This window comes from Durio zibethinus, chromosome 12, assembly GCF_047325235.1.
Source record: "Durio zibethinus cultivar Kanyao isolate XHJ-2024 chromosome 12, ASM4732523v1, whole genome shotgun sequence".
NCBI classification, from domain to species: Eukaryota; Viridiplantae; Streptophyta; class Magnoliopsida; order Malvales; family Malvaceae; genus Durio; species Durio zibethinus.
The window spans coordinates 13,897,962-13,921,339 of NC_143173.1; the positions used below are offsets into that span (position 1 = coordinate 13,897,962).

Sequence of the window (23,378 nt, forward strand, 5' to 3'; positions counted from 1 at the left end):
AAATCATTGTTCTTGTTCTCTTTTGAACCAATTGCAAACTCAAAATAAATCATTGGTGCAAATACTTTGTCAGTGTCAATGTTCTTCTGGGGGACACTACTTACTCTCATGTTATTGTACTCTTTCTCTTTCTCTCTCTCTCTCTCTCTCTCTCTCTCTCTCTATATATATATCAATACTAGTTTAGGTATCTTTAGGCTTTGTTCGGATCTATTTTATTTCGTAAGCGATTTTAAAGATGCATATCTCCGTATCGATCTGATGCATTCATAAAGCTTCCATTCTCACTAACCGAACTAATTCACCTGCGAAGCTAGTGGCTCAATTGAAAGGATTTTTCCTCAATGTAAAAGTTTTGGATTCGAATTCAACAGATAATTTTTAGTTGAGATCATATTGATTTGTAATTATTATTTTTAGTTTGTTGGATATATCTTATCTTGATTGAATAATTTATCTATTTCAGATTAAAGAAAAGAAAAAGAAGAAAGTAGCTTGTTAGAAAAATAGTTTGGGGGTCCTTTTTTTCTCACCACGTAGCTAGGAACAGGCCACCGATTAGTCAATGGTTTCATGAAGAATGAATGATGAACTTATGGAAATAATTGCTTTAACCTTTCAGTCAAAATCAAGTTCCATAAGCTGGTGCATTACGGCTTCAAAACTTGATCTTTTTAGCTAATGAGAACAAAATTAAATTGCTTTATATGCATAAATTCCTAGCATAGGGATCGCATATAGACCGTACCTCTCACCATAGCTATTTGTCTGGATATATTATACTTCACAATAATTATGCCGTTTTTAATTCTTTATCAAAGTTGGTTTGTGTTCCTTCTCTATTGTTATGCATATTTTATTCTAACATTTAATCAGGTTTGGCTGTTGGCCACTTAATTACGACGGATAGTAACGTTTCACTTACATAAAATTAAGCCAAAATAAAATTTGATTTGAATGTGAGCAAGAGTTCAAACTCGCATTACCACAATTGAAATCATTATCTCATGCTTTTCGATGGTACCTCGGATATTTTGATATTAACTTGAAATGAGAGAAAAGATAGAGAATTATCCTTTACTTTTATTTCAAACTGAAATTAGGAAATTTAATAAGACAGCTTCGAATCCGTAGGGATCTCCTTTTATTAGTACATAATGACCCATATCATGATAGATCCAATGTATAAAATAACATAGGATGATACTTAATTAATATCATATACCACAACAATTACTCGTTAATTTGACATTAACTAATGAAACTAAGTTTGGATTAACTGACTTTATTAATCCACACCAACAATAACACATTTCTAAGAAGATCAGTACTCATCTCAAGGGCCAAGTTAGAAACTCGGCTGATAGATACCTATCAGCCACAGTTGGTTTAGGTAAGTGCTTCAATTCAACTTTTGCTCATTATCTTTCAACTTTTGCTCATTATCTCTATCTTTTATGACCATAAGTAAAAGAGGAAAATGTACAAAAAGTGAGAAAGAAAGGTAGGGAGACAAAATGCTGTTTACTAGTGACATGAATTCCCTACTTTCTGTCTTTTCAGTAACTGTTGAAGTCTTTTTGTTCATTTGCAATGAAACTTATGCATGAAGTCTTTTTGTTCATTTGCAATGAAACTTATGCATGAGAGAGAGAGAGAGAGAGAGAGAGAGAGAGATGTTGTTGGGGATGGTGAAGTGGAGTGGAGTGGAGGGGACCTTTTCGGCTTTCGATGATGGTTTCTTTCTTTATCATGGATCAGTTTATCAATTTCTTTCTTTCCATCTGGAAGTTCCAGCTATATACGAATTGACACGGTAATTTTTATGTTTTTGACATGTTTGATATAAAATAAATACAATATGAATATATAAATTGTCATAAAACTTAAATACGATTTTCATATTATATTTTTTTTATCAGGTTTCTATTGAAAATAACCTATGTGTTGAAAATTATTAATTGGTACATATAACTGGTGTAAGGTCCATGTTTAGGTCATAAACTGAGGAACTAGGAAAAAGAATAATGGAGCAATGTCAGGAATCGAATGTGAATTACAGGAGGTTAAGGTTCTGAACTTCGGATGATACATGGATTGAACACTATTTTTGTAAAGCTAACAACAGAAGAAGTACTGGTACTGAAGATTATATATCTTCCAGGGAGTATCTGGAATAGTTCAGCAATGTGTTACAAAATTTCATGAACTGGAATAGTTCATACAACTGAACCCACTCTAAATTTAATTTTGAAGTTTCTTTATCTGTTATGATGACTAATTGACTGCAGTCTGTTTCTCAAGTGCTGCATGTTTGCTGCAATTGGGGAAAAGTGGACAACTTGACTGTAAGAAAGTGCCCTGACGGCTTTGCCTACTTGATGATAGGCTACTAGCAATTTTTCAATCTCAAGACTTTTAATTTGTTTAAGAATTATATGTTTAATATGCTTTCCAGGTCTCAATATGAACTATCCTTGAGCCGAATCCCAACCTCTTTTGCTAAAATCTCCACCCATAACCAATATGTAATAGGGAGATCATTTGATATATATATATATATATATATATTCTTAATCTAATATATTTTATATATTTTTAATATAATATCTAAATCTTAAACATTACAATTGGTATCAGAATCAGTTCAAAATTAAAAGCCAGATGTTAAAATTTTCTGAAAAAACTATGATCCAAAGGGTGTCAAATTTACCTTCAAATAAAATGCAAAAGAACAGTTGTGAAACCGTGGTGTAACCTTTCTTTTTTTTTTTTTTTTTTTTTTTGCCATACATGATACAACTCAATTTCATTATGTAACCATTGTCTAAATTTCTTGTAGGATGCTAAAATCAGACGGAAAAAGAGAAAAAAAAAAGAGAGAGAGCTAGGGATAGGGTGGGCAAAATCACCCGAACCCGTCGGGTTTCGACCCGACCCGACCCCTTAGGGTCGGTTTTTTTTTTTTGAAAATCGGGTATCGGGTCGGGTCGGGTCGGGTAGAGTCAAAAAAATTTCGGGGTCGGGTCGGGGTCGGGTTTTAAGCAAACCCGACCCTACCCGACCCGATATATATAAAAAATTTATTTTTTTAATTATTTTTTTAATTTTACATTTAATTATATATATTTTTATATATATTTAATTTTATATTTATATTTAAAATAATATTTTATTAATTTCGGGTCGGGTCGGGTCGGATTTGATTTTATACACTGTCGGGTCGGGTCGGGTTCGGGTATTAAAAATAAAAAAATTTTCGGGTCGGGTACGGGTACGGGTATTGTATATTTAAAATCGGGTCGGGTTCGGGGCGAGCAAAAACCCGCCCCGACCCGACCCGTTGCCATCCCTGGCTAGGGACAAAGATAGTTTCCATTTATTTTCTTCCCCAATTTCCCTAGTTTTTCCTCATTTTTTCCATAATCTATGAGGGGAAACAAAATGGTTTAGTTTGTGGCCCTGAACTAGGCCAAGTTGTTGGGCTGACATTTCCAAGACTCCAAGTCATGAAATCTCAAAGTTTGGGCTCTAAGGTTCAGCATCTCATTGCTACAAAATTTCCCCTTTCCTTTTGCTTTCTGTCTTTCTTTTTTTTTGTGCTCCGAAGAATTTTCATTTATAAGCAAAATATTTTGTTCTTATTTCCAAGACCGAAAAACTTTGGAAATTTTTTTAACAACTAAAATTAGAAAATCACATTCTTATTCTGTTAATTCTATCCACTACCTCTTAGATTTTTTTGAACTTCATAGCTTTCACAACCTAAATTCTTTCTAAAATTGGACACCAATGGCCCGCGAGAAGGATGCCAACCTCTCACATTCCAACTTTCAATAGTGACAACAAAAATTGAGAGAAAAATAATGAAATTAATTGAAATCACAAACAGTTTTTCACCTCATCTTTCATTATCTCTTTAAAAAAAAACAAGAAATATGAAAAAAAAAAATTTTAAAAACCCTGGTAATAAATGAGCAAATTTTAGTCGCAAACAAACAACCTTGAGGGGTAGCCTCAAGGATGAATGAACTCTGGAATTGCAGGCAATCAACAGCTGCCACGTGGATGCATGAGCAATCTTAATTGTGTGGTCTTCAACAAATGAAAAAACATCCTTAATTTTTGTACACACAAAAAGTTATCACTATGAGTTTTGCCCCATGCTCCTTCCTCATCAAAGGCCACACTCTCTCCGTTGAGCTCTCCTCCACTCTCATTAGATAGCATTAACACTTTAGCCTCCAATGGCAGCTGCTGTCCCCACCATTGGTGCTGTCAACCGAGCATTGGTACACTCTTATTTATGCTTAGTTTACTGTTGTTTTATTGAATCTTTTAATTATTTCTAGGATCAATCTTCTGATTTGTTTATGTGTGTCTTTGCGTGTTTACTGACACATGTCGATTTCGAGCATGTTTTAAAACATGAAAGTATTGCTTTTACATGATACAATACAACATGCAATAATATTTGTGAACATGTAATGTAAGTTAAAGCATGCAGATCTTGAAATGGTTTGGGTTTAAGCTTGTTATTGAAGAAGAGATATGGATTGTGAAATTGGTGTACATGATGTTTCTGTCATGGTATTAAAGGAGTATTACTATGTTTTATGCAGTTGAGCTTGAATGGCTCTGGTGCTGGAGCTGCAGTTCCAAGCTCAGCTTTCTTGGGGAGCAGTTTGAAGAAAGTGAGCTCAAGATTCAACAACAGCAACCTTCCATCAGGAAGCTTCAAGGTTGTTGCATCCAAAGACATTGATGAAGACAAGCAAACCGACAAGGACAGATGGAAAGGTCTTGCTTATGATGTATCTGATGACCAACAAGACATCACCAGAGGGAAAGGTATGGTCGACACCCTCTTCCAGGCCCCCATGGGAGATGGAACTCACTATGCTGTCATGAGTTCCTATGAATACATCAGCGAAGGGCTTCGCACGTAAGTATATACTATAAAACCGAGAAAAAATAATGATTCTGAACGAATTTTCACTGTTTGGTAGAAATGATAGAAAGGGAAAGGAAAAAAAAAAGTTTTAATAAGTTTGTGATTACATAATTAGATACAACTTAGACAACAACATGGATGGTTTCTACATTGCCCCTGCCTTCATGGACAAGCTTGTTGTTCACATCACCAAGAACTTCATGACCCTCCCAAACATTAAGGTATGTTTCAAATCTGAATTTTAACTCAGTTGGATTATATAGTCATCTTTAAGAAGTGATATCTAATGGTTTGGGTACAAAATCAGTCCTGTAATTTTTTTCTATTTCCAAACTACGATCTTCTTTATGCCAAAAAAAATCTTTAAATGTTTTGCTACTAATTAGTTAAATTTTGTTATAGCTATGAATTTACCAATTAAATTTGAACAATTTGTACAATTTTCCTAATACAGGTTCCTCTCATCTTGGGTATCTGGGGAGGCAAAGGTCAAGGAAAATCTTTCCAATGTGAGCTCGTCTTTGCCAAGATGGGAATCAAGTGAGTTCATGATTTTCTCATTAGTTGAACATGTTAGAAAAGAAATTGACTAATGAATTAATTTCAGCCCCATTATGATGAGTGCTGGAGAATTGGAAAGTGGAAACGCTGGAGAACCCGCCAAGTTGATCAGGCAAAGGTACCGTGAGGCAGCTGATATCATCAGGAAGGGAAAAATGTGCTGTCTCTTCATCAACGATCTTGATGCAGGAGCTGGTCGTCTTGGAGGAACCACCCAATACACTGTTAACAACCAAATGGTCAATGCTACCCTCATGAACATTGCTGATAACCCAACAAATGTGCAGCTCCCTGGTATGTACAACAAGGAAGAGAACCCTCGTGTCCCAATCATTGTCACCGGTAACGATTTCTCAACATTGTATGCTCCTCTCATCCGTGATGGTCGTATGGAGAAGTTCTACTGGGCACCTACCAGGGAAGACAGAATTGGTGTCTGCAAAGGTATTTTCAGGAGTGACAATGTTCCCGCAGATGACATTGTTAAGCTTGTCGACACCTTCCCTGGCCAATCCATTGGTAAAGTCCCATTTCCAAGCAGTTCCCTGAGAAATTTTCTGTCCAGAAAGATCATTATTAACAGTTTGTTTTGCTTGATTTGCAGACTTCTTTGGTGCCGTGAGGGCCAGAGTTTACGATGACGAAGTGAGGAAATGGATTGGAGAGGTCGGAGTTGCCACCGTTGGCAAGAAGCTTGTGAACTCAAGGGAAGGACCTCCAACTTTTGAGCAACCAAAGATGACCATCGAGAAGCTCCTGGAATACGGAAACATGCTGGTTGCAGAGCAAGAGAACGTGAAGAGAGTCCAATTGGCTGACAAGTACTTGAATGAAGCTGCCCTCGGAGAAGCCAACCAGGATGCTATCAAGAGAGGAACTTTCTACGGTTAGATCCCTTGATCCTAGAGGCCTTCATGGGAGTTTTACATCTAAAATTTCTGGCATGCAGAAACAATGTTATATCGGAATCATAAAACAAGTATTCACCAGCTTTTGCTATTGTTTTTTGTGTGTTTTTTTCAGGCAAAGCAGCCCAGCAAATTGGTGTTCCAGTTCCTGAAGGATGTACTGACCCACAGGCTGATAACTTTGACCCAACTGCAAGAAGTGATGATGGAAGCTGTGTTTACAAATTCTAGGCCTTTTCAAAGATATATTGGGTAAAAAAAAAAAAGCCTTTTATTAAGTGATCTGAGATATTCCATAATATTGTCTATCTTTTGTTTTAAGTGGATTTATATCCTCCATTTTTGTGTTATTAAATCTACACTTTGTTCTGTCTTAGATTTTTGCTTTGTTCCAATAATTTTTTTTATGAGTCTCCTTAAAGATTGTGAACAAGAAATTTCCTAGTCCAAAACACTAACAAGTGTAAAGCATAGGTTAAGCAATGACCCCAAATAGTAAGTATAAAATATTTACTTTGTGAAAAATTGTTTTATCTATAAAATAGATCGCAGTTTAAAAAAAATAAAAAAGGTTGTTTAAAAATAATGAAAACTTTGTAAGTATTAGAATGTAAATCTATATTATTTTAATTGCATGAATTAACATAATCAAGTTTCGGGTTTAATGTAATATTGTTTTAACTATTTTTTAGATAAGATAAATGTTTTAATAATTTAGAAATATGAAATACTAATAGACCTGACAATTCGTATTTTTGTGTCATGTTTGACATATGTAATGATACAAATTATTAAAATACAAGTACAATATGAATTATAAAATATATTTAAATCTTAAATACAAATATGTCATATTTAATATATGTATTATATGTGACACGACACGATTTACACGTGTATAATTAATTCTTTTAAACATGATATGAATAAACACGAATAATACAATAATACATGAATAGACCGACCAACACGAATATATACAATAATACAATTAATATAATAAATAACTATAAACTATTCATTATTTACAACTTAATAAATTTGGCATGTTAATAATATAAAAAAATGTTTACATATTAAAAAAAATTTAATACTCATTTAATATGTATTTAATATATAAATATATATTTTAATTTTAATTTATATTACATTGCTATATTAACTTTTTAGCATTACATTCCAAATAATAAATATTAAAGATTAAAGAATAAAATAATAATGTATAAGACTAACATTAATATTTATGTTATATTTATATTATTAATATAAAAATTAATTTTGTAATAATTATTAAATGAGTATCATAATTAAATGTTGAAAATAATTTTTATATGAAATTAAATAGCTAATTAAGTGTCATAATTAACAGATTAAAAATTAAAATAATTTTTATATGTTTATATTAAATTAAAATAAATATAAAATTGTGCTAAGCATGTTAAACATATTAAACGTGTACTTGTATAACAAAATTAAATTAAACGTGTTATTTGTATCATGTCATATATTTAGATGAGTCAATACATATATGACACGAATTGTGTTATGTTAAAATTCGTGTCAACATTAATAAATAAAAAACACGTTTTATTAAAATATATATATATATAATTATTTTCGTATCGTAATCATATCATATATGAAATTATCAAGTCTAAATATCAACTTCAAAACTCTTTTGTAGATTACAAATGCATTATGATTTTTTTTTTTTTTGGTCGAAGACACCGTGAGTGTCGATGTGAATGAAAATAGCAGTTCCTTAAATAAAAAATGGTTTAAGGACAAAATTGGACATTTAATAACATAATATATTATGGGTATTACAACAGACAAAGGTTCATATAAATCCTAAGTTTAATTTAATTAATTGACCATGACAATTCAAGAATATTTAATGAGATAACTTTTCTTTAAAGCTTAGGAGTAGTTGTCGACTTTGTATAGATAGAAATAATTTGCCCATGTGTCATATAAACAAACTAATTAGGAGAGAAAACCACTCATAGGGCTTAATTAACAATTCCAAGTTGATTAAAAAATAATGATGCATTTGAAATCAAATTTTTGTTTGTTTTTGAAAAATGTTAACCAGTTTCCAATGAAAAAATAATAATATTTAAAGAAAAAATTTGTAATTAACACATTTTCTCTTCCAATTAGTATTGAATATACTATCATGATAAATTTTTTATTTTAAGAGATTGACACATATTCAATTTTTATTTTTAATTAATTTTTTAATTTTTAAATATACTTTAAGATTTATGTGTTATCTTTTTAATTTTGTTTATGAAATTTAAAATTTTTATATCAGTATATTTTATAATTTTTTTATTTTTAATCTATGTTTATTAGCACTGGTTCTCGAATCTTTTCTTTTTATGAAAAAAAAAAAAAAACTTAATGTCCATTTATGTCTCTTAAATTCATTTTCATGGTTTGTTTTAAATTTAAATTTGGATTCAATATGATTAATTAGCTTGAGAAATTCCTCAAGATCAAAACTAAAATGAAATTGCAATCAAGATTGGCATAATTTTTTTTCCTTATGATATGTAAAAATTATAATTATAAAACTCTTTGAAATAATTTGGGTAGTTAGAATGTCATTTGGCAATTCATTTTGGGCCAATAATTATTTTTTAAAGATCGCTTTTTGATTAAAAAAAAAAAAAAACTTTTTCAAACATCTTTTTCTATAGTTAAGACCTCCCCATTGAGCAATTAGACTGGGTAAGGACTATTTGACTTTCAAAAGAGAATTAGGATTTGAACAAGGAATCTCTGGGATTAAATATAAATAAATAATGAATTTTTTAGTTTAATTTGACAAATGAACAAATATTTTATATATGAAAAACAAAATGTTAAAGGAGAAAAGATTCGATTGTTATACGTTATCTAAGTCAAATTCTACTTTTAGCTAAAAAAAAAATTCTACTAAAAATTTTTCTATAAAATTCATCTTTCTTCTAGCAATTTTATTTGTTATGCTAACGTAGACATGATAATTTAAAATATAATGATAAGATAATATAATACGAAAATAGAATATGAAATTAATATAATTTAAAATTTTAATAATAATTATATATGATTTTAATAAAATTTAAAAAATATTTTATATTTTCATATTAATACGAATTATCACATATAATTTTTATATAAAATATAATATAAATATATAAATTTTAATATTTTATATTATATAAATATATAAATGACCGTATCTATACCGGTGTTGCTTAAAGGAGAATCTTTAGACATACCCTTTTGACTCTTTTTCTTGGTTGGGACAAAATGAGAGCTTGGTTTACCAATGACAGGATCAAAAGGGCAATGCCAAAATTTCAAATCAATAATCAATTTAAAATGTGACAACAAAACATAAAGAGTTAATAATGTTAATTTATCAAAATTGTATTGAAATCGATTTTAAAATTAAAAAATTTTAATTTAAACTTTAATCATAATTTAAAAAATAAAAATTATGTTAATTTCAAGAGAAAAAAAAGTTTTAACAAGAGAAATATCACTTACAAATGAAAGATAAGAGTATAGGTGCGTATTGCATTATTTTTTAAAAATGTAAAGAATTTATCTTTAATTTTGTTCAAAATATTAAATCTAAACAAAACTTGAAACATTCGAAATCTATTAAAAAAATCATCCAATATGTATGAGCTGTTGATTCTTTATATTAGCATATTAGCAACAATAACTTTATTTTTTTTAAAAAAAAAAAGTTAAACTAAAAAGAAATCTTAAATAACGTAGAATTATAAACTTCAATATATTTTAATATTTAAAGAATCCTAAAACACTAAAAATATATAAAAAAGTTAGTCAAAACTTAAGAGACACAAATCATTTGTTTGTTCGTTAGATGTACCTTTCATGTAATTTTTTATTATATATTAGTTAGTCACATCTCTGTCCAACATTAAAAGAAATTTGAAAAAAATAAAAGACAAATTGATGGTTTACCAAACTCTTTTGGACAATTAGTTATCCAATTTGCTTATGGTTTTCCCTAAATTTTCTTTAGTTTCCTGGCCATTGAATTGAGAGCAAGTCAACATCAATGGCTGACATCAATGGCTGACATTTGAAGAAATAATTTAAAGTTTGTGAATCGAATTTATTATTTCTTTCCAAGAAATTTCTCTATAGAACATATCCGAAGAAAATGAGAAACTCAACAGGATTTAGTACTTTTATTTTTTCCATACAAAGAAATGAAAAATGATTTAAAATATTGGATAAAAATATATTATGATTCCAACTTAAAATTTCTATCCAATTTTTGCATTTTTATCATATCATGATAATATCTTCTTTTAATCTTAGATGTTGGTGCCGAACTGTCTTGACAAAAATAAAAACTTGAAGTCATGAGATGGAAGGTCGGTTAATAGAAAAAACCAGAGGTTTATTTGACCTTCGTGCTCTATTGCTTATGTCAATAATCAAGAACAGATTAAGAAGAAGAGAAAAATAAAAAATATATATGAAAGTTGAAGTCCTTATGCTCAAGGAATTGAGGTTATTTATATCTATACGGTAATAATGTTAGGTTTAGGAGGCTCGAGCTCTAAGTGACAGGGTTAGGGCTAATATTGTTAGTCCAAGTTGAACTAATAGTCAACGATTCAATTAGAAGGTGACAAGTTAGTGTTTTAACATGATATTAAATAATCAGTTGAGTTGATCAACGTTGATCAAATTAATAAAATTATTTTTATTTGGTTAATAACTCATACTTTAAAATAAAATATCTATTTTATCTCTTAAACCATAAAATACCCTTAACACTTGATTAAGATAAATTATTTATTTAATTTGAGATCATGTTTTCTAAAATATATATACTTAAACATATATAAGTTTTGTAAAATGTTTTTCAATTAAATTCATCGTAAAATTATTTCATCCTTCATTAATGGGCAATTAGAAAAATGCCACAAATCTAAAATTTAATTTAATAAATTAATATAATTTTTTAAAAAAATAATATTTAATAAATTTAAAATTTAAATTATTATTAAAAAATTACAAGATTTGAGCTTTCAACATGTTAGAAAATAAAAAATTTACTGCTCAAACTCAACAAAAAGAGTCAACCCAAAAATTCTCAAAGTCAACAACAATCAATTAAAAATCAACAGATGGTATGTCGCACGTTTAAAAGCATTTATTACACGCCCCACACTCGATACCCCCACACGGTGTCGTACCAACGCCATAATTCTCTCTCGTTCCAGAGCGTTTACATTGTTTGTGCCCCACGAGGAACATATTAGTTTAAGACATATTTTAAAAAATAATTATTAATTATTAAACTTAGACATGAAAATTGTTCAAATTCATTCAAGGAATTAAAAATTTCTGTCGTCTATATATAAAATAGAGAAAGATTTAGGCAAAAGTGTTTAAATAAAATTTGTGAAGTTTTTAATTAAAAATAATTAAATCAAAATTAAAATTAAAAATTAAAATTAAATCAATAAATTAAAGGTCTTGTTATTTAAATCATATATGTACAATTTAAAATTTTTTAATAAATTTTAATATATATTTTAAAAAATATTAATAAAATTTTTATCATTAAATAAATATCCATTAAATTTAAATTATAAATATATTTTTAATAATTTTTTACATATTATTAATTTTTATATTAAACTCTAATCATCTATCTATTTAAAATTTTTATTAAATTATTTTTTAAAAAAACTTTTGCAAACTTAAAAAATTTCATATAAGCTTTCCCTTATAAAATAATAATCCTATTTTATCTTTCCTTTAATTATATTAAAAAAAAATTTTAAAATCCATTTTGATTTCAAAAATTAATATGATTTACATAAATAAAATAGTCATCCATTTACTAATTAGTTGCCTATAAATAAAAGGAAACAGAGGGCAAGAATTATTGAAGTAACAGTTATGCATAACAAAAACTATAGTTCAAAATTTGATTACCATCACATTTTCTGATTCAAAAGCCTGGAAAAAACCAATTCCACTTGCTTTTTCATGGCAAAGGAGTTGATATTTTTCTGGGTTTTACTTGTTTTTTCAGACCAAGTTTTTTCTCAACTAGATCAGTTCATTTTCAATGGATTTCATGATGCAGGCAACAACATGAGTTTAACTGGAGTTGCAGACATTGCAAACAATGGCTTGCTTTGTTTAACTAATACTTCTATTCGTGTAAGTGGCCATGCTTTTTACTCATCTCCAATTCAGTTCAAGAACTCAAGCAACAGCAGCCAAGTTTTTTCTTTTTCAACTGCTTTTGCTTTTGCCATGGTTCCTGAGTTTCCAAAGCTTGGTGGTCATGGCCTTGCTTTCACTCTTTCTCCTTCAAAAAACCTTTCAGGTTTCCCTAGTCAATATCTAGGCTTGCTCAATGTAACTGACAATGGGAAAACAAGTAACCATATTTTTGCAGTAGAGTTTGATACTGTGAAAGATTTAGAGTTGGATGATATGGATGATAATCATATTGGTATTAATCTCAATAGCATGGTGTCAAATGCTTCAGCTTCTGCTGCATATTCTCTTGAAAACTCAACAGAGCAAGAGTTAATTCTCAAGAGTGGAAAATTGATCCAGGCTTGGATTGATTATGATTCAACTAGAAATCGATTAGAGGTGAAAATTTCTCCTTTTTCTGAGAAACCAAGGTCCTCAATATTGTCCTTTGATGTGGATCTCTCACAAATTCTTGAAGATTCCATGTTTGTGGGATTTTCTGCTTCAACAGGTTTGCTTTCAAGCTCTCACTATGTCTTGGGATGGAGTTTTAACATGGGTGGACAGGCTGAATCTCTATCTCTACCTTCTCTGCCTTCTCTTCCAAGGCCTGCAAAGAATCAAACTATGCTAATTCTCTGTGTTACCTTTTCAGCTTTCCTAGTAATGATGTCAGTCATTTTTTTCTCATTTTACCTTGTTAGAAAAATGAAGAATGCAGACATAATTGAGGCCTGGGAATTGGAAGTTGGTCCTCACAGATTCTCTTACCAAGAACTCAAGAAAGCAACAAGGGGTTTCAGAGATAAAGAGCTACTTGGGTTTGGTGGATTTGGCCGAGTTTACAAAGGAACTTTGCCAAGTACTAATACTGAAGTTGCTGTCAAGCGAATTTCTCATGAATCAAAACAAGGCCTAAGAGAATTTGTCTCTGAGATTGCTAGTATTGGCCGTCTTCGCCATAGAAATCTTGTTCAGCTGCTAGGATGGTGTCGGTGTGGAGGTGATCTGTTACTTGTCTATGATTTCATGCCGAATGGTAGCTTGGACAAGTACCTGTTTGTTGAGCCTAAACGAGTTCTCAGTTGGGAAGAGAGGTTCAGGATAATCAAAGGTGTGGCTTCGGGTCTTTTATATTTGCATGAAGAATGGGAACAGACTGTAATTCATAGAGACATCAAGGCAGGCAATATTCTGTTAGATTCTGATCTAAATGGGAGACTTGGCGACTTCGGTCTTGCTAAATTATATGAGCATGGCGCCAATCCAATCTCCACCAGGGTGGTTGGTACATTGGGGTACCTAGCACCTGATCTTGCAAAAACTGGTAAACCAACCACAAGAACAGATGTGTTTGCATTTGGTGCACTTCTGCTTGAAGTGGTATGTGGGAGGAGACCCATTGAGCCAAAGGCACTGCCTGAGGAGCTGATCTTGGTGGAGTGGGTGTGGGAAAGATGGCAAAGAAGAGCAGTTCTTGAGGTTGTGGATCCAAAATTGAATGGTGACTTCGATGAGCTAGAGGCTGTTGTTGTGATCAAACTTGGATTGATGTGTTCCAATGATGCGCCAGAGGCAAGGCCTACAATAAGACAAGTAGTAAGGTACTTGGAGGGCGAAGTGGCACTGCCAGAACTGGTGCCATCACCTTGCGGATATGATAGCAAAAAGGGTAACACAAGTGGTGGCACAGGGTTTGAAGATTATGTGCATTCATATCCAGATTCATCATATTTCGACAAGGCTAGCGCATGCTCATCAGCCTTCGAAGACAGGGATGTTGATATTGAAGCAGGTTCAACAACATCTCTATAAATATCCGGCAGAGGAAATGGCAGATAGAAGCTTTGTGACCCCATTAAAATTTCTCTTGTAACAGGATTTGGGGGACACCAATGACAGAATCTTATGCTAAAAAGAAATGACACTGTGGGAGGCACACGATTGGTATCCTTTTGTGAAATTTGTGATTTACATATATACCACCATCTCCTGTTGGAAAAGGATATGATAGTTAATAGCTTTAACTTGTAATTATTATTTCTGTCATGGTTCATGACTGTGCTTGGATTTGCTCAAGTTTCAAGCTCTAGGAAGAATTTTGGGGAAACTAATATTTCATGACAATAAGTAACAAATTCCCCTTTTTCTTTGGTGTGGGAGGGGAAAACTGATTGTTGCGTATGGCAAAAGCTCTCAGATTCTGATAATTCAGCGCTTGAATTCTTCAATTATGCAATGCAACTATTTTTTTCTTATACAAAGTAAGCAGTAACCAGAAAATTTTAAAAAAAAGTTATAAGTGTTGAAATTTAAATTCTAGACGTAATAGATATCACTTGGTTGCATGAATCAATTAAGTTAAACTTCAAATTTAATGCACCTACATTTTAGTTTTGTAATATTAAGTTGAAAGGTTTTTTTTTTTTTTTTTTTTAATGTGAAAAGCGATTCGGATCTATCCTTTGAGTACAAAATCATGCAGCAACGACTAAACCGTATCTGTTAACAAACCTTATTTACATATGCACCAATAATCAATGATCAAGTTTAAATCATGGCAATCAAGTACCAAAAAGTGAAAAAGTAACCATTTCTTTGTCTGTTAACAAACCGTATTTACACTTGCGGTTATTCAAAGTAAATATTTCATAGTGGCAAAAAAGGAGACCGCTCTGATATGTATGCTTAGCAAACCAGTAAGCAGTTCCATCATCAATTTTCAAGACAAATGACAACCTTTTCAAATCTCTTCTTTTTCTTCTGCATTTTCATCTCCTTATCCTTGACAGGCATCCAATTCTCCCAGATTTGTGTTAAAGTTTTCTCTGATGCAATAATTTTTTAAGGAACTAAACGTATTGCTTCTTGTTGTTTTCATGTAGATGGCACCCAGATCATGCTAGTAAACAACTGTCAAGAAAGCATATGGCCTGGAATCCTTGGTAGTGCAGGCCATGAAAATCCCAGAGATGGCGGGTTCCATCTCTCCTGCGGTGAACAGACAATCCTGGAATTACCTGAAAGATGGTCAGGTAGAATCTGGCCTAGACAAGGCTGTTGTTTTGACCAAACAGGCAAAGGTTCATGTCAAACTGGAGATTGTGCAGGGCTTTTACAATGCAAAGGCATTGGAGGCAAACCACCAGCAACTCTTGTTGAAATGACACTTGGGGGTCCAACATCTGCTTTACATTACTATGATGTGAGTTTGGTTGATGGATTTAATGTTCCTGTCTCAATGGTGCCAATAGGTGGTGGTGCGGGGTGCGGGGTCGCGGCTTGTGAGGCTAATCTGAATGTTTGTTGCCCTGCTGCCTTGGTTGTGAAGAAAGAAGGGAAAGTGGTTGGTTGCAAGAGTGCATGTTTGGCCGCAAAAACAGATAGGTATTGCTGCACTGGGGAGTTTGCCAATCCCAAAAGCTGCAAACCTACCATTTTTGCTAATCTTTTTAAGGCCATTTGCCCCAGGGCTTATAGCTATGCTTTTGATGATTCTTCAAGTCTTAAGACTTGCAGGGCTCCTCGCTATCTCATTACATTTTGCCCTCCTAATTGATGGTTAAAAGGATATGTTTACTGCAACTGATGCTAATCACCGGCTTTCAATTGTGGTTCGAGTTTTTGCTCTGTCATGAGTAATCTAGATTAGTATAATAGACTAGAAACTTTCCTAAATTGTTAAAATTGTGGCTTTATTGTATGTTCATGTATTGATTTCATGGTAGATGATCCTTTCTGTGATTATTCTTATGTTTTTGTCAATTTCCATAGTCTTTAAAACTCAACAGAAGCAACATACTTGTGTCAATTGGTCTGCGTAAAGCCTGAGCCTAAGAACCAACATTTTGTAGTAACTGTAAATGGATCTGAAAGTTGAAAATGGAGCTACTAAAGAAGACAAGGGATTGGGTTGGGGGAATTCCTTCTTTGCCAGTGCAAAGTGTCCTGGAAATGGTAAGGAATGATTCTCAGTCAGTTCCTGAAAAGATAAATACAAAACAAAAGGACAGCCACAGGCCACTAGTTTCTGAGATATTTCCGGCTTCACATGAAATTCCAATCATAGATTCTATATTTAACATAATAAATTAGCAAGTCAAACCTGAAGCAAAAGGCCAAAATTACTTGAAAATGGAGCTTTTAAGTTTTAATTAAAGAGAATCAATCTTGTAAAATAAGATCAACATGAAAGAAGCAAGCCACAATGTCCTGTCTAATTGATGGAACTGCATATCTTATTAGTTGAGCACCAGATTCCATTGTTGTTCAAACTTTTATTCTGTTATAGGAAATTGCATGTGTGGAATTCTAGATGGTATAGAATTCAGATTAGTACAAAAGACTAGAAATTTTGGTAAATTTTCTACTGTTTTTTTTTTTTTTTTTCTGATTTCATTGTTGATAATCCTTAATTTCTGTGATTAATTTCCTTTTCTTTAGTCTCAGTACTATAATCTGAGTTGTTTTATGATCAAAAACAGATTTTGAATTGTTTTCGTGTGATCAAAGAGAAATGTAAAAGTTAAACTTGAAACTTAATCAATTGGTTCATGGAATCATCCTTAAAAGGTGACATATCGAACTTTTGTCTTTACATAGCCAAAAACAATGGCTGACAACAAATGACAGTGACTTCAGAAAATCATCCCATCTGCCATTCTTAAACCAGCAAGTCAAACTAGAACAAAAGGTCCAAAACTACCATTTTCAAGCAACCCTTCAGAAAATCACCACAAGCAATTTTCTTGTAATTTGCTTATATAAGCCTGGCTTAGAAACCAATATTCAGCAATTACAATGGATCTGAAAGTTGAAAATGGATGCATCCAAGAAGATAAGGGATTGGGTTGGGGGAAGTCCTTGACAGTTCCAAGTGTCCAGGAAATAGTGATGAATGATTCTCAATCAGTTCCTGAAAGATACATCCGAGAACACAAGGACAGGCCATTAGTGTCTCAGATCTTTCCAGCTTCACTGGAAATTCCAATCATAGATTTCTCCTTGCTAGCCAAAGGAGATGAGCATGAAAGAAGGAAGCTAGACCTTGCTTGCAAGGAATGGGGATTTTTTCAGGTAAATAAACAATGAAACTCGTATTTTCTTTTGCTAACAGTCGCGAAGAGTGCTGGAGTTTTAGTTTCAGTGACCAAGTTATAAAAAAGAAACTTGTATTTGGCTTTGTGCTATACTTTTACAGATAACAAATCATGGTGTGGAAGAGGAGATCCTGCACAAGATGAAAGCAGCTGTGGCAGCTTTCTTTGAGCTACCACTGGAAGAGAAAAAGAAGTATGCAATGGCAGCAAATGATATTCAAGGATATGGACAAGCCTATGTAGTCTCAGAGCAGCAAAAACTGGACTGGTGTGACATGATATTCTTAATCACTCTCCCTCCTGAAAACAGGAATTTCAAGTTCTGGCCACTCACTTTACCAGGTTTCAGGTATGTGTTCTTTCTTAATCCTGTTGATCTATATACTTTCCATCATTACACAAAGGAATGGCAGTCCGAGATTCAAATCTCGGCACTTGCAATCCCTTTCCATATTTCCAGACTACGGCATCCTTGTACCATAAAAAAGAAGATTGTACAACAAAATTTGACAACAAAGAATCCTTGTAATTTTACTATATTACATATTTCTTTTCTCATTATTGTTTCACAGAGAGGCAATGGAGGTATACACAAAAGAAGTACAAATTGTTGCTGAGGAAATATATGCTAACATATCACTATTGATGGGGATGGATAGAGATGGTCTAAGAAGGCTGCAAGGGGAGCTTAAACAATGCATGAGAATGAATTATTATCCAGCTTGTTCAAGGCCTGATCTTGTTCTTGGTGTTAGCCCCCATTCAGATGGAAGCTCATTAACTTTGCTTCTGCAAGATTATGAGATCACTGGCCTCCAAATTAAGCACAAAGAAGAGTGGATTCCAGTTAAACCAATTCCAAATTCTCTTGTGGTTAACATTGGTGACGTTGTTGAGGTAGTTATAGTTAGCTTTGGCGATTCCTGTATTCATCTGTCATGTTTTACATGAAATTGAGTGTCAATTCCCGCATTATTTTGTTTTCTTTTTTTGTTTTCAGATTCTGAGCAATGGAATGTACAAAAGCATTGAACACAGAGCCATCACCAATGAGAAGAAAGCAAGAATTTCGATCGCAACAATTGCACTTCCGGATGAAGAACTAGAAATTGGTCCACTTGACACGATGGTGGATGATCACCGTTGCCCTAGAATGTATAAAAAAGTTAAATATGTTGATTACATCAGGCAATTTTTAGCTAGGAAATTGGAAGGAAAAGCTCACACTGACCTGGTGAAGATAGAAAACAAGTAACACCAGCTGTTCTCTTGAATTCTGTATTACTAGATGAAAAGGGGCAAGTAAATAAATAAATAATTGACTCTTTTCTTAGCAAAAAAGGAAAATGAAGAAAAATAATTTCATAGTCAATTTGGAATGAAGAATAAGCCCATGTATCTTGATTTCATGTACATTATTACTACATTACTTGCTTGTTAGTTTTTTTTTTCAATTAAACCGAAAGCTAAACCAGGACTGATGGATCTAGAATCTTTCTATATAATCTAGAATCTTTACCTACCAAGCTTTTTTTTTTTTAATGGAAAAACAAGTTAAATTTTCAAGTTGAGGGATTCTTCAATGATGTCTTAAGTATCCATACATTACCTCAAGACTGCAAAAAGCATGAAGAAAGCTTTCCAAGTCCTTAATATGGTTATGATTCCATGACAACAAAATAGAATTACCAATATAAAAAAATTCAGAACCTTGAGGCTTTTCATAATCCAAAGTCCAAGCTGCATCTTTGAATGGCCAAAATTAATATCCAATAACAACTTGACATCATAATGGAAGTTTAATTTCTTGAATCAATGGTGGATGATTGTCCTCAACCAAGAATGTATGGAAAAATCAAGTATGCAGATTACATCTGCAGGCAAGCTTTGGCAAGGAGAATGGAGGGAAAGGCTCAAACTGACATTGTGAAGTTCAAAAGCAAGGGATCCTAACTATGTTTTTCATTTCTTTGTTACAAGCTGGAACTGTGGCAAGCAAATTTGGACCATTTCAGACCATACTGTCCGCTCATATATGCAATAATGACAAACAGCATACATTTACGCTATATTTAGATACATATAAATAAATAAATAAATAAAGAATTCTAACAAATCATTGTATGAATAAATTGAGAAAATGAAAAAAAAAATTTATTATAATATTTTTTTCAATTATAATCTTTTTTTTTTTAAGTAACATATAATATACAAATATATATTTTTATACTATCTAGCTTATACAAATAAATTTTTTTAAACAAAATTAAACATATTTAATACGATAAAACTATTAGTTAGTCATTAATTTATTCTTAATTTTGTGTTTAATTTAATTTTTTAATTTATTTTAACAATAATTTAACTTGTTTTGTTATTAAGACTTAAAAAATCCTAAAATATTTATAAATTGTAATATTATATAAAATACTTATAAAAAAATTATTTTTGTAAGAAGTATTAATTATATAATCAAATTTAATATCGTAATAAAAATATAGATAAAATACTCTTTTATAAAAAAAATTTTCAATTTTCTTTTCTTTCACTTTTTTCCCAAATTGAGATATTAAAAAAATAAAAATTACAAAAAAAACCAAAGTTTTCGTCTCTTACATTTCTTTTAAGTTAAAAATTTATTCAAACAAAAATTTTTTTTCTGTTTTCGTTACTTTATTTTTCTTTCCTTTGCTCCCTCTCCCCTTACTCCAAACATAATGTTTTGTCCACTAAACTTTATTTGATTTGTTTTCTTTTGCACAAGTAGATAAAAAGTCAACACTTTCATAGTTTCCTCAAACCAAGGATAAGAGGACAACAATGACAGAAAACTAATAAATTGGCAAGTCAAACAAGAAGGATAACTGCAAAATTGCCAGAAACGAGTAGCCAGATTCTCTTTTAAGAAAAGCAATTTTTTGGCAAAGTTTTAGTAACTACTAATGGAAGTGAAAGTTGAGAGTGGAGGTGTCCAGGAAGAAGAGAAATTGGGTTGGGGCAGGTCTTTGCCAGTGCCAAGCATCCATGAGATAGTGAGGAATGATTCTTATTCAATTCCAGACAGATACATCCAAGAACACAAGGATAGGCCACAAGTTTCTGAGAGTTTGCCTGCTTCACTTGAAATCCCAGTCATAGATTTCTCCTTGTTAATCAAAGGAGATGAAGATGAAAGAAGGAAATTTGACCTTGCCTGCAAGGAGTGGGGATTTTTTCAGGTAAATCTGATCAATGAACCTGGTGTCTGGTCTGGTCTGGTCTGGTGTTGTGCTTTCCTTAAACATAGAATGAAATGTTGTTTTTACAGATAACAAATCATGGGATAGCAATAGAGGTCTTGCATAAGATGAAGACTGCTGTTGCAGCATTCTTTGAACTTCCACTCAAAGAAAAAAAAAAGTATGCAATGGCTGCAAATGATCTTCAAGGATTTGGGCAAGCCTATGTAGTTTCAGAGGAGCAGAAACTTGATTGGAATGACATGATATTCTTGAACACTCTCCCTCCTGAAAAAAGAAATTTCAAGTTCTGGCCAGTCACTTCCCCGGGTTTCAAGTATATAACAATTTTTCTTATGCTCTTCATGTATATATCTGCAACAAGCCAAGAAGATAAGAATATAGCAGAATAAATGTAACACCTAGATAGAGACTCTAATCAAGTTTATGAGACATTTTTTTAGAACAAAATCGAGAGATCTTTGGACCAAAGAAAACATATATGATCCAGCTTCTCTACATTTTAGATATTATGAGAATCAGATATATATATATATATATATATATATGTAAAGATTTAACACATACTTGTGAAGTCACTTTTGTGATACAAAATCGTGAAATCTTTTGAATCCCCGCATGACAATAAGGCACTTCATGCAGTTCCATGACTGAATTCCTTTCTTTGTCTTCTTTTTTCACAGAGAAGCAGTGGATCAGTACGCAAAAGAAGTACAGAAGGTTGCTGCAGAGATCTATGCCAATTTATCAGTATTGATGGGGCTGGATAGAGATGGTCTAATAAAGTTGCAAGGAGAGCTAAAACAAGGAATAAGAATGAACTATTACCCAGCTTGCTTAAGGCCAGAACTTGTTCTTGGCATTAGTCCTCACTCTGATAGCAGCGCATTGACCTTGCTTTTGCAAGATGATGAAATCACTGCCCTCCAAATCAAGCATAAACAGTCATGGGTTAATGTTAAGCCGGTTCCCAATTCTCTAGTAGTGAACATTGGTGATGCTACTGAGGTAGTTACTATTTCACAAGAACATTTCTTAAAATCTCTAGAAGTTAAATCTGAAACACGGATGATTGGCTCAAGTCACAAAGAGATTGTGTACTTCTCTTTGTTACTTGGGTTCAAATCCGTTAAATTTCGATGTAAATATATGTATTTAGACCGATTCAAGAGAGAATACAGAGTAAAGCCCACGAACCCTTTAATGCTTAATGATTGTGAGTGACAGTTTTCTATTTGGTCAGATTCTGAGCAATGGGATGTACAAAAGCATTGAACACAGAGCCATCACAACTGAGAAAAAAGAGAGAATATCAATTGCAGCATTTGTGTTTCCAGATGAAGAGCAAGAAATTGGTCCACTTGAATCAATGGTGGATGAACTCCATCGCCCTAGAATGTACAGAAAAATGAAGTATGTTGATTATGTCAGGCAAGTTTTCACAAGGAAAATGGAAGGAAAAGCTCACATTGACATTGTGAAGTTAGAAAACAAGTAATTCAAACTGTGTTCTGTTCTCCGTTTCAGGATTGCTGGATGCATTTGGCAGGTAAATCAGAAAAAAAAAATGCCATTACCATTTGATTTACTCATAAACTGTACAAGTTCAACTCTTCAGATATGCAACTTATATTATATATAATTTCTTGCAATGGTTGCTTGGTTTGGAGTTCCTGTAAATTTGTTCTTGTTTTTATTTTGCTAAAACCTAGACAAAGAGCATGGTTGATTTCAGAATAGGGCATATAAATCCTGCATTCTGTTCTTCCTTACCATTAATTTTCATTATTAAGAGTTCTTCCATGGCCTTTTCCCTGGTCCATCTCATGTTTTTTTACCTTAGCATAAGCTGCCAATGCTTTATTTTCTTGGAAAACAATGACGGAAAACCATGCCCAATTTTTCCAAGAAGGAAATTCACTGAGTTAGTCCAAATAGATTTATCTACGTGGAACCTAACAAATTCATGAAAAGTTACCTTCTTATAACCTACCATCGGAGACTCCCAATGGATTCGAACTTAAACAACAAAGAGAAAAGTACACTCTCTAACAAAGCAACAAATTCTTAGCTTTTGGGATGAAAACTTGTGAATGTGCTTCATTGTCACCATATCCAAAAAGCTTGGCCTCCAAAAGTAAAATGCTTTCTTTTGCTTCCAATGAAGTTCTATTGCTCACTGAACTAGGACCATTCAGACACCAGATCATCACAGATTTACATTGTGATTGATCCCCGACGCCAGCAAGCACAGGACTGAGTCAGATGCCTAATACTAAACACCAATATGGCAGAAAATTGGCATAAATCAAATCAGAACATCAATACTGGCACAAACATGAAAGAAATATCA

The 23,378-nt window shown here is 32.3% G+C and overlaps 4 protein-coding genes, 1 long non-coding RNA gene and 1 pseudogene across 6 annotated transcripts; 5 read left to right on the top strand and 1 right to left on the bottom strand.

Moving 5' to 3' along the window:
• The first annotated feature begins 4,132 nt into the window (after positions 1-4,132).
• On the top strand, positions 4,133-6,799 carry LOC111296143 (ribulose bisphosphate carboxylase/oxygenase activase 2, chloroplastic). Its single transcript, XM_022890233.2, has 7 exons — positions 4,133-4,292; positions 4,623-4,945; positions 5,070-5,175; positions 5,409-5,494; positions 5,562-6,034; positions 6,120-6,401; positions 6,539-6,799. Exons 1-7 carry the CDS (start codon positions 4,248-4,250, stop codon positions 6,652-6,654), a joined length of 1,431 nt encoding a protein of 476 aa, XP_022745968.2. The 5' UTR covers positions 4,133-4,247; the 3' UTR covers positions 6,655-6,799.
• A 5,546-nt stretch (positions 6,800-12,345) lies between these two features.
• LOC111297941 (L-type lectin-domain containing receptor kinase S.4 pseudogene) lies at positions 12,346-15,065 on the top strand (annotated as a pseudogene). Its single transcript, XR_016325929.1, has one exon. The product of XR_016325929.1 is annotated as an L-type lectin-domain containing receptor kinase S.4 pseudogene (transcript).
• A 36-nt stretch (positions 15,066-15,101) lies between these two features.
• Positions 15,102-16,442, top strand: LOC111297369 (thaumatin-like protein). The gene is made up of 2 exons (XM_022892120.2): positions 15,102-15,479; positions 15,573-16,442. Exons 1-2 carry the CDS (start codon positions 15,419-15,421, stop codon positions 16,244-16,246), a joined length of 735 nt encoding a protein of 244 aa, XP_022747855.1. The 5' UTR covers positions 15,102-15,418; the 3' UTR covers positions 16,247-16,442.
• Positions 16,443-17,480: 1,038 nt separating this feature from the next.
• On the top strand, positions 17,481-19,226 carry LOC111296580 (protein LATERAL BRANCHING OXIDOREDUCTASE 1-like). The gene is made up of 4 exons (XM_022890964.2): positions 17,481-17,763; positions 17,888-18,135; positions 18,359-18,683; positions 18,787-19,226. Exons 1-4 carry the CDS (start codon positions 17,488-17,490, stop codon positions 19,039-19,041), a joined length of 1,104 nt encoding a protein of 367 aa, XP_022746699.1. The 5' UTR covers positions 17,481-17,487; the 3' UTR covers positions 19,042-19,226.
• A 1,221-nt stretch (positions 19,227-20,447) lies between these two features.
• Positions 20,448-23,200, top strand: LOC111298060 (protein LATERAL BRANCHING OXIDOREDUCTASE 1-like). The gene is made up of 4 exons (XM_022892762.2): positions 20,448-21,004; positions 21,094-21,341; positions 21,709-22,033; positions 22,269-23,200. The coding sequence occupies exons 1-4, from the start codon at positions 20,729-20,731 to the stop codon at positions 22,521-22,523; spliced, it is 1,104 nt and encodes a 367-aa protein (XP_022748497.1). The 5' UTR covers positions 20,448-20,728; the 3' UTR covers positions 22,524-23,200.
• Positions 21,241-22,381, bottom strand: LOC149515739 (uncharacterized). Its single transcript, XR_016325930.1, has 4 exons — positions 22,223-22,381; positions 21,854-21,944; positions 21,593-21,749; positions 21,241-21,379 (listed from the first exon to the last, which is right to left on the bottom strand). It is a non-coding gene; the product is annotated as an uncharacterized LOC149515739 (long non-coding RNA).
• Positions 23,201-23,378: the final 178 nt, after the last annotated feature.

Excerpts from the sequence above, each read along its gene's own strand:
- LOC111296580 (XM_022890964.2), top strand. The coding sequence starts at position 17,488 with ATGGATCTGAAAGTTGAAAATGGATGCATCCAAGAAGATAAGGGATTG. Across the intron at positions 17,764-17,887 it reads AGGAATGGGGATTTTTTCAG|ATAACAAATCATGGTGTGGA; the intron begins GTAAATAAACAA and ends ATACTTTTACAG. Across the intron at positions 18,136-18,358 it reads CTCACTTTACCAGGTTTCAG|AGAGGCAATGGAGGTATACA; the intron begins GTATGTGTTCTT and ends ATTGTTTCACAG.
- LOC111297369 (XM_022892120.2), top strand. The coding sequence starts at position 15,419 with ATGACAACCTTTTCAAATCTCTTCTTTTTCTTCTGCATTTTCATCTCC. Across the intron at positions 15,480-15,572 it reads CATCTCCTTATCCTTGACAG|ATGGCACCCAGATCATGCTA; the intron begins GCATCCAATTCT and ends GTTTTCATGTAG.
- LOC111296143 (XM_022890233.2), top strand. The coding sequence starts at position 4,248 with ATGGCAGCTGCTGTCCCCACCATTGGTGCTGTCAACCGAGCATTG. Across the intron at positions 6,035-6,119 it reads CTTCCCTGGCCAATCCATTG|ACTTCTTTGGTGCCGTGAGG; the intron begins GTAAAGTCCCAT and ends CTTGATTTGCAG. Across the intron at positions 6,402-6,538 it reads CAAGAGAGGAACTTTCTACG|GCAAAGCAGCCCAGCAAATT; the intron begins GTTAGATCCCTT and ends TGTTTTTTTCAG.
- LOC111298060 (XM_022892762.2), top strand. The coding sequence starts at position 20,729 with ATGGAAGTGAAAGTTGAGAGTGGAGGTGTCCAGGAAGAAGAGAAATTG. Across the intron at positions 21,005-21,093 it reads AGGAGTGGGGATTTTTTCAG|ATAACAAATCATGGGATAGC; the intron begins GTAAATCTGATC and ends TTGTTTTTACAG. Across the intron at positions 21,342-21,708 it reads GTCACTTCCCCGGGTTTCAA|AGAAGCAGTGGATCAGTACG; the intron begins GTATATAACAAT and ends CTTTTTTCACAG.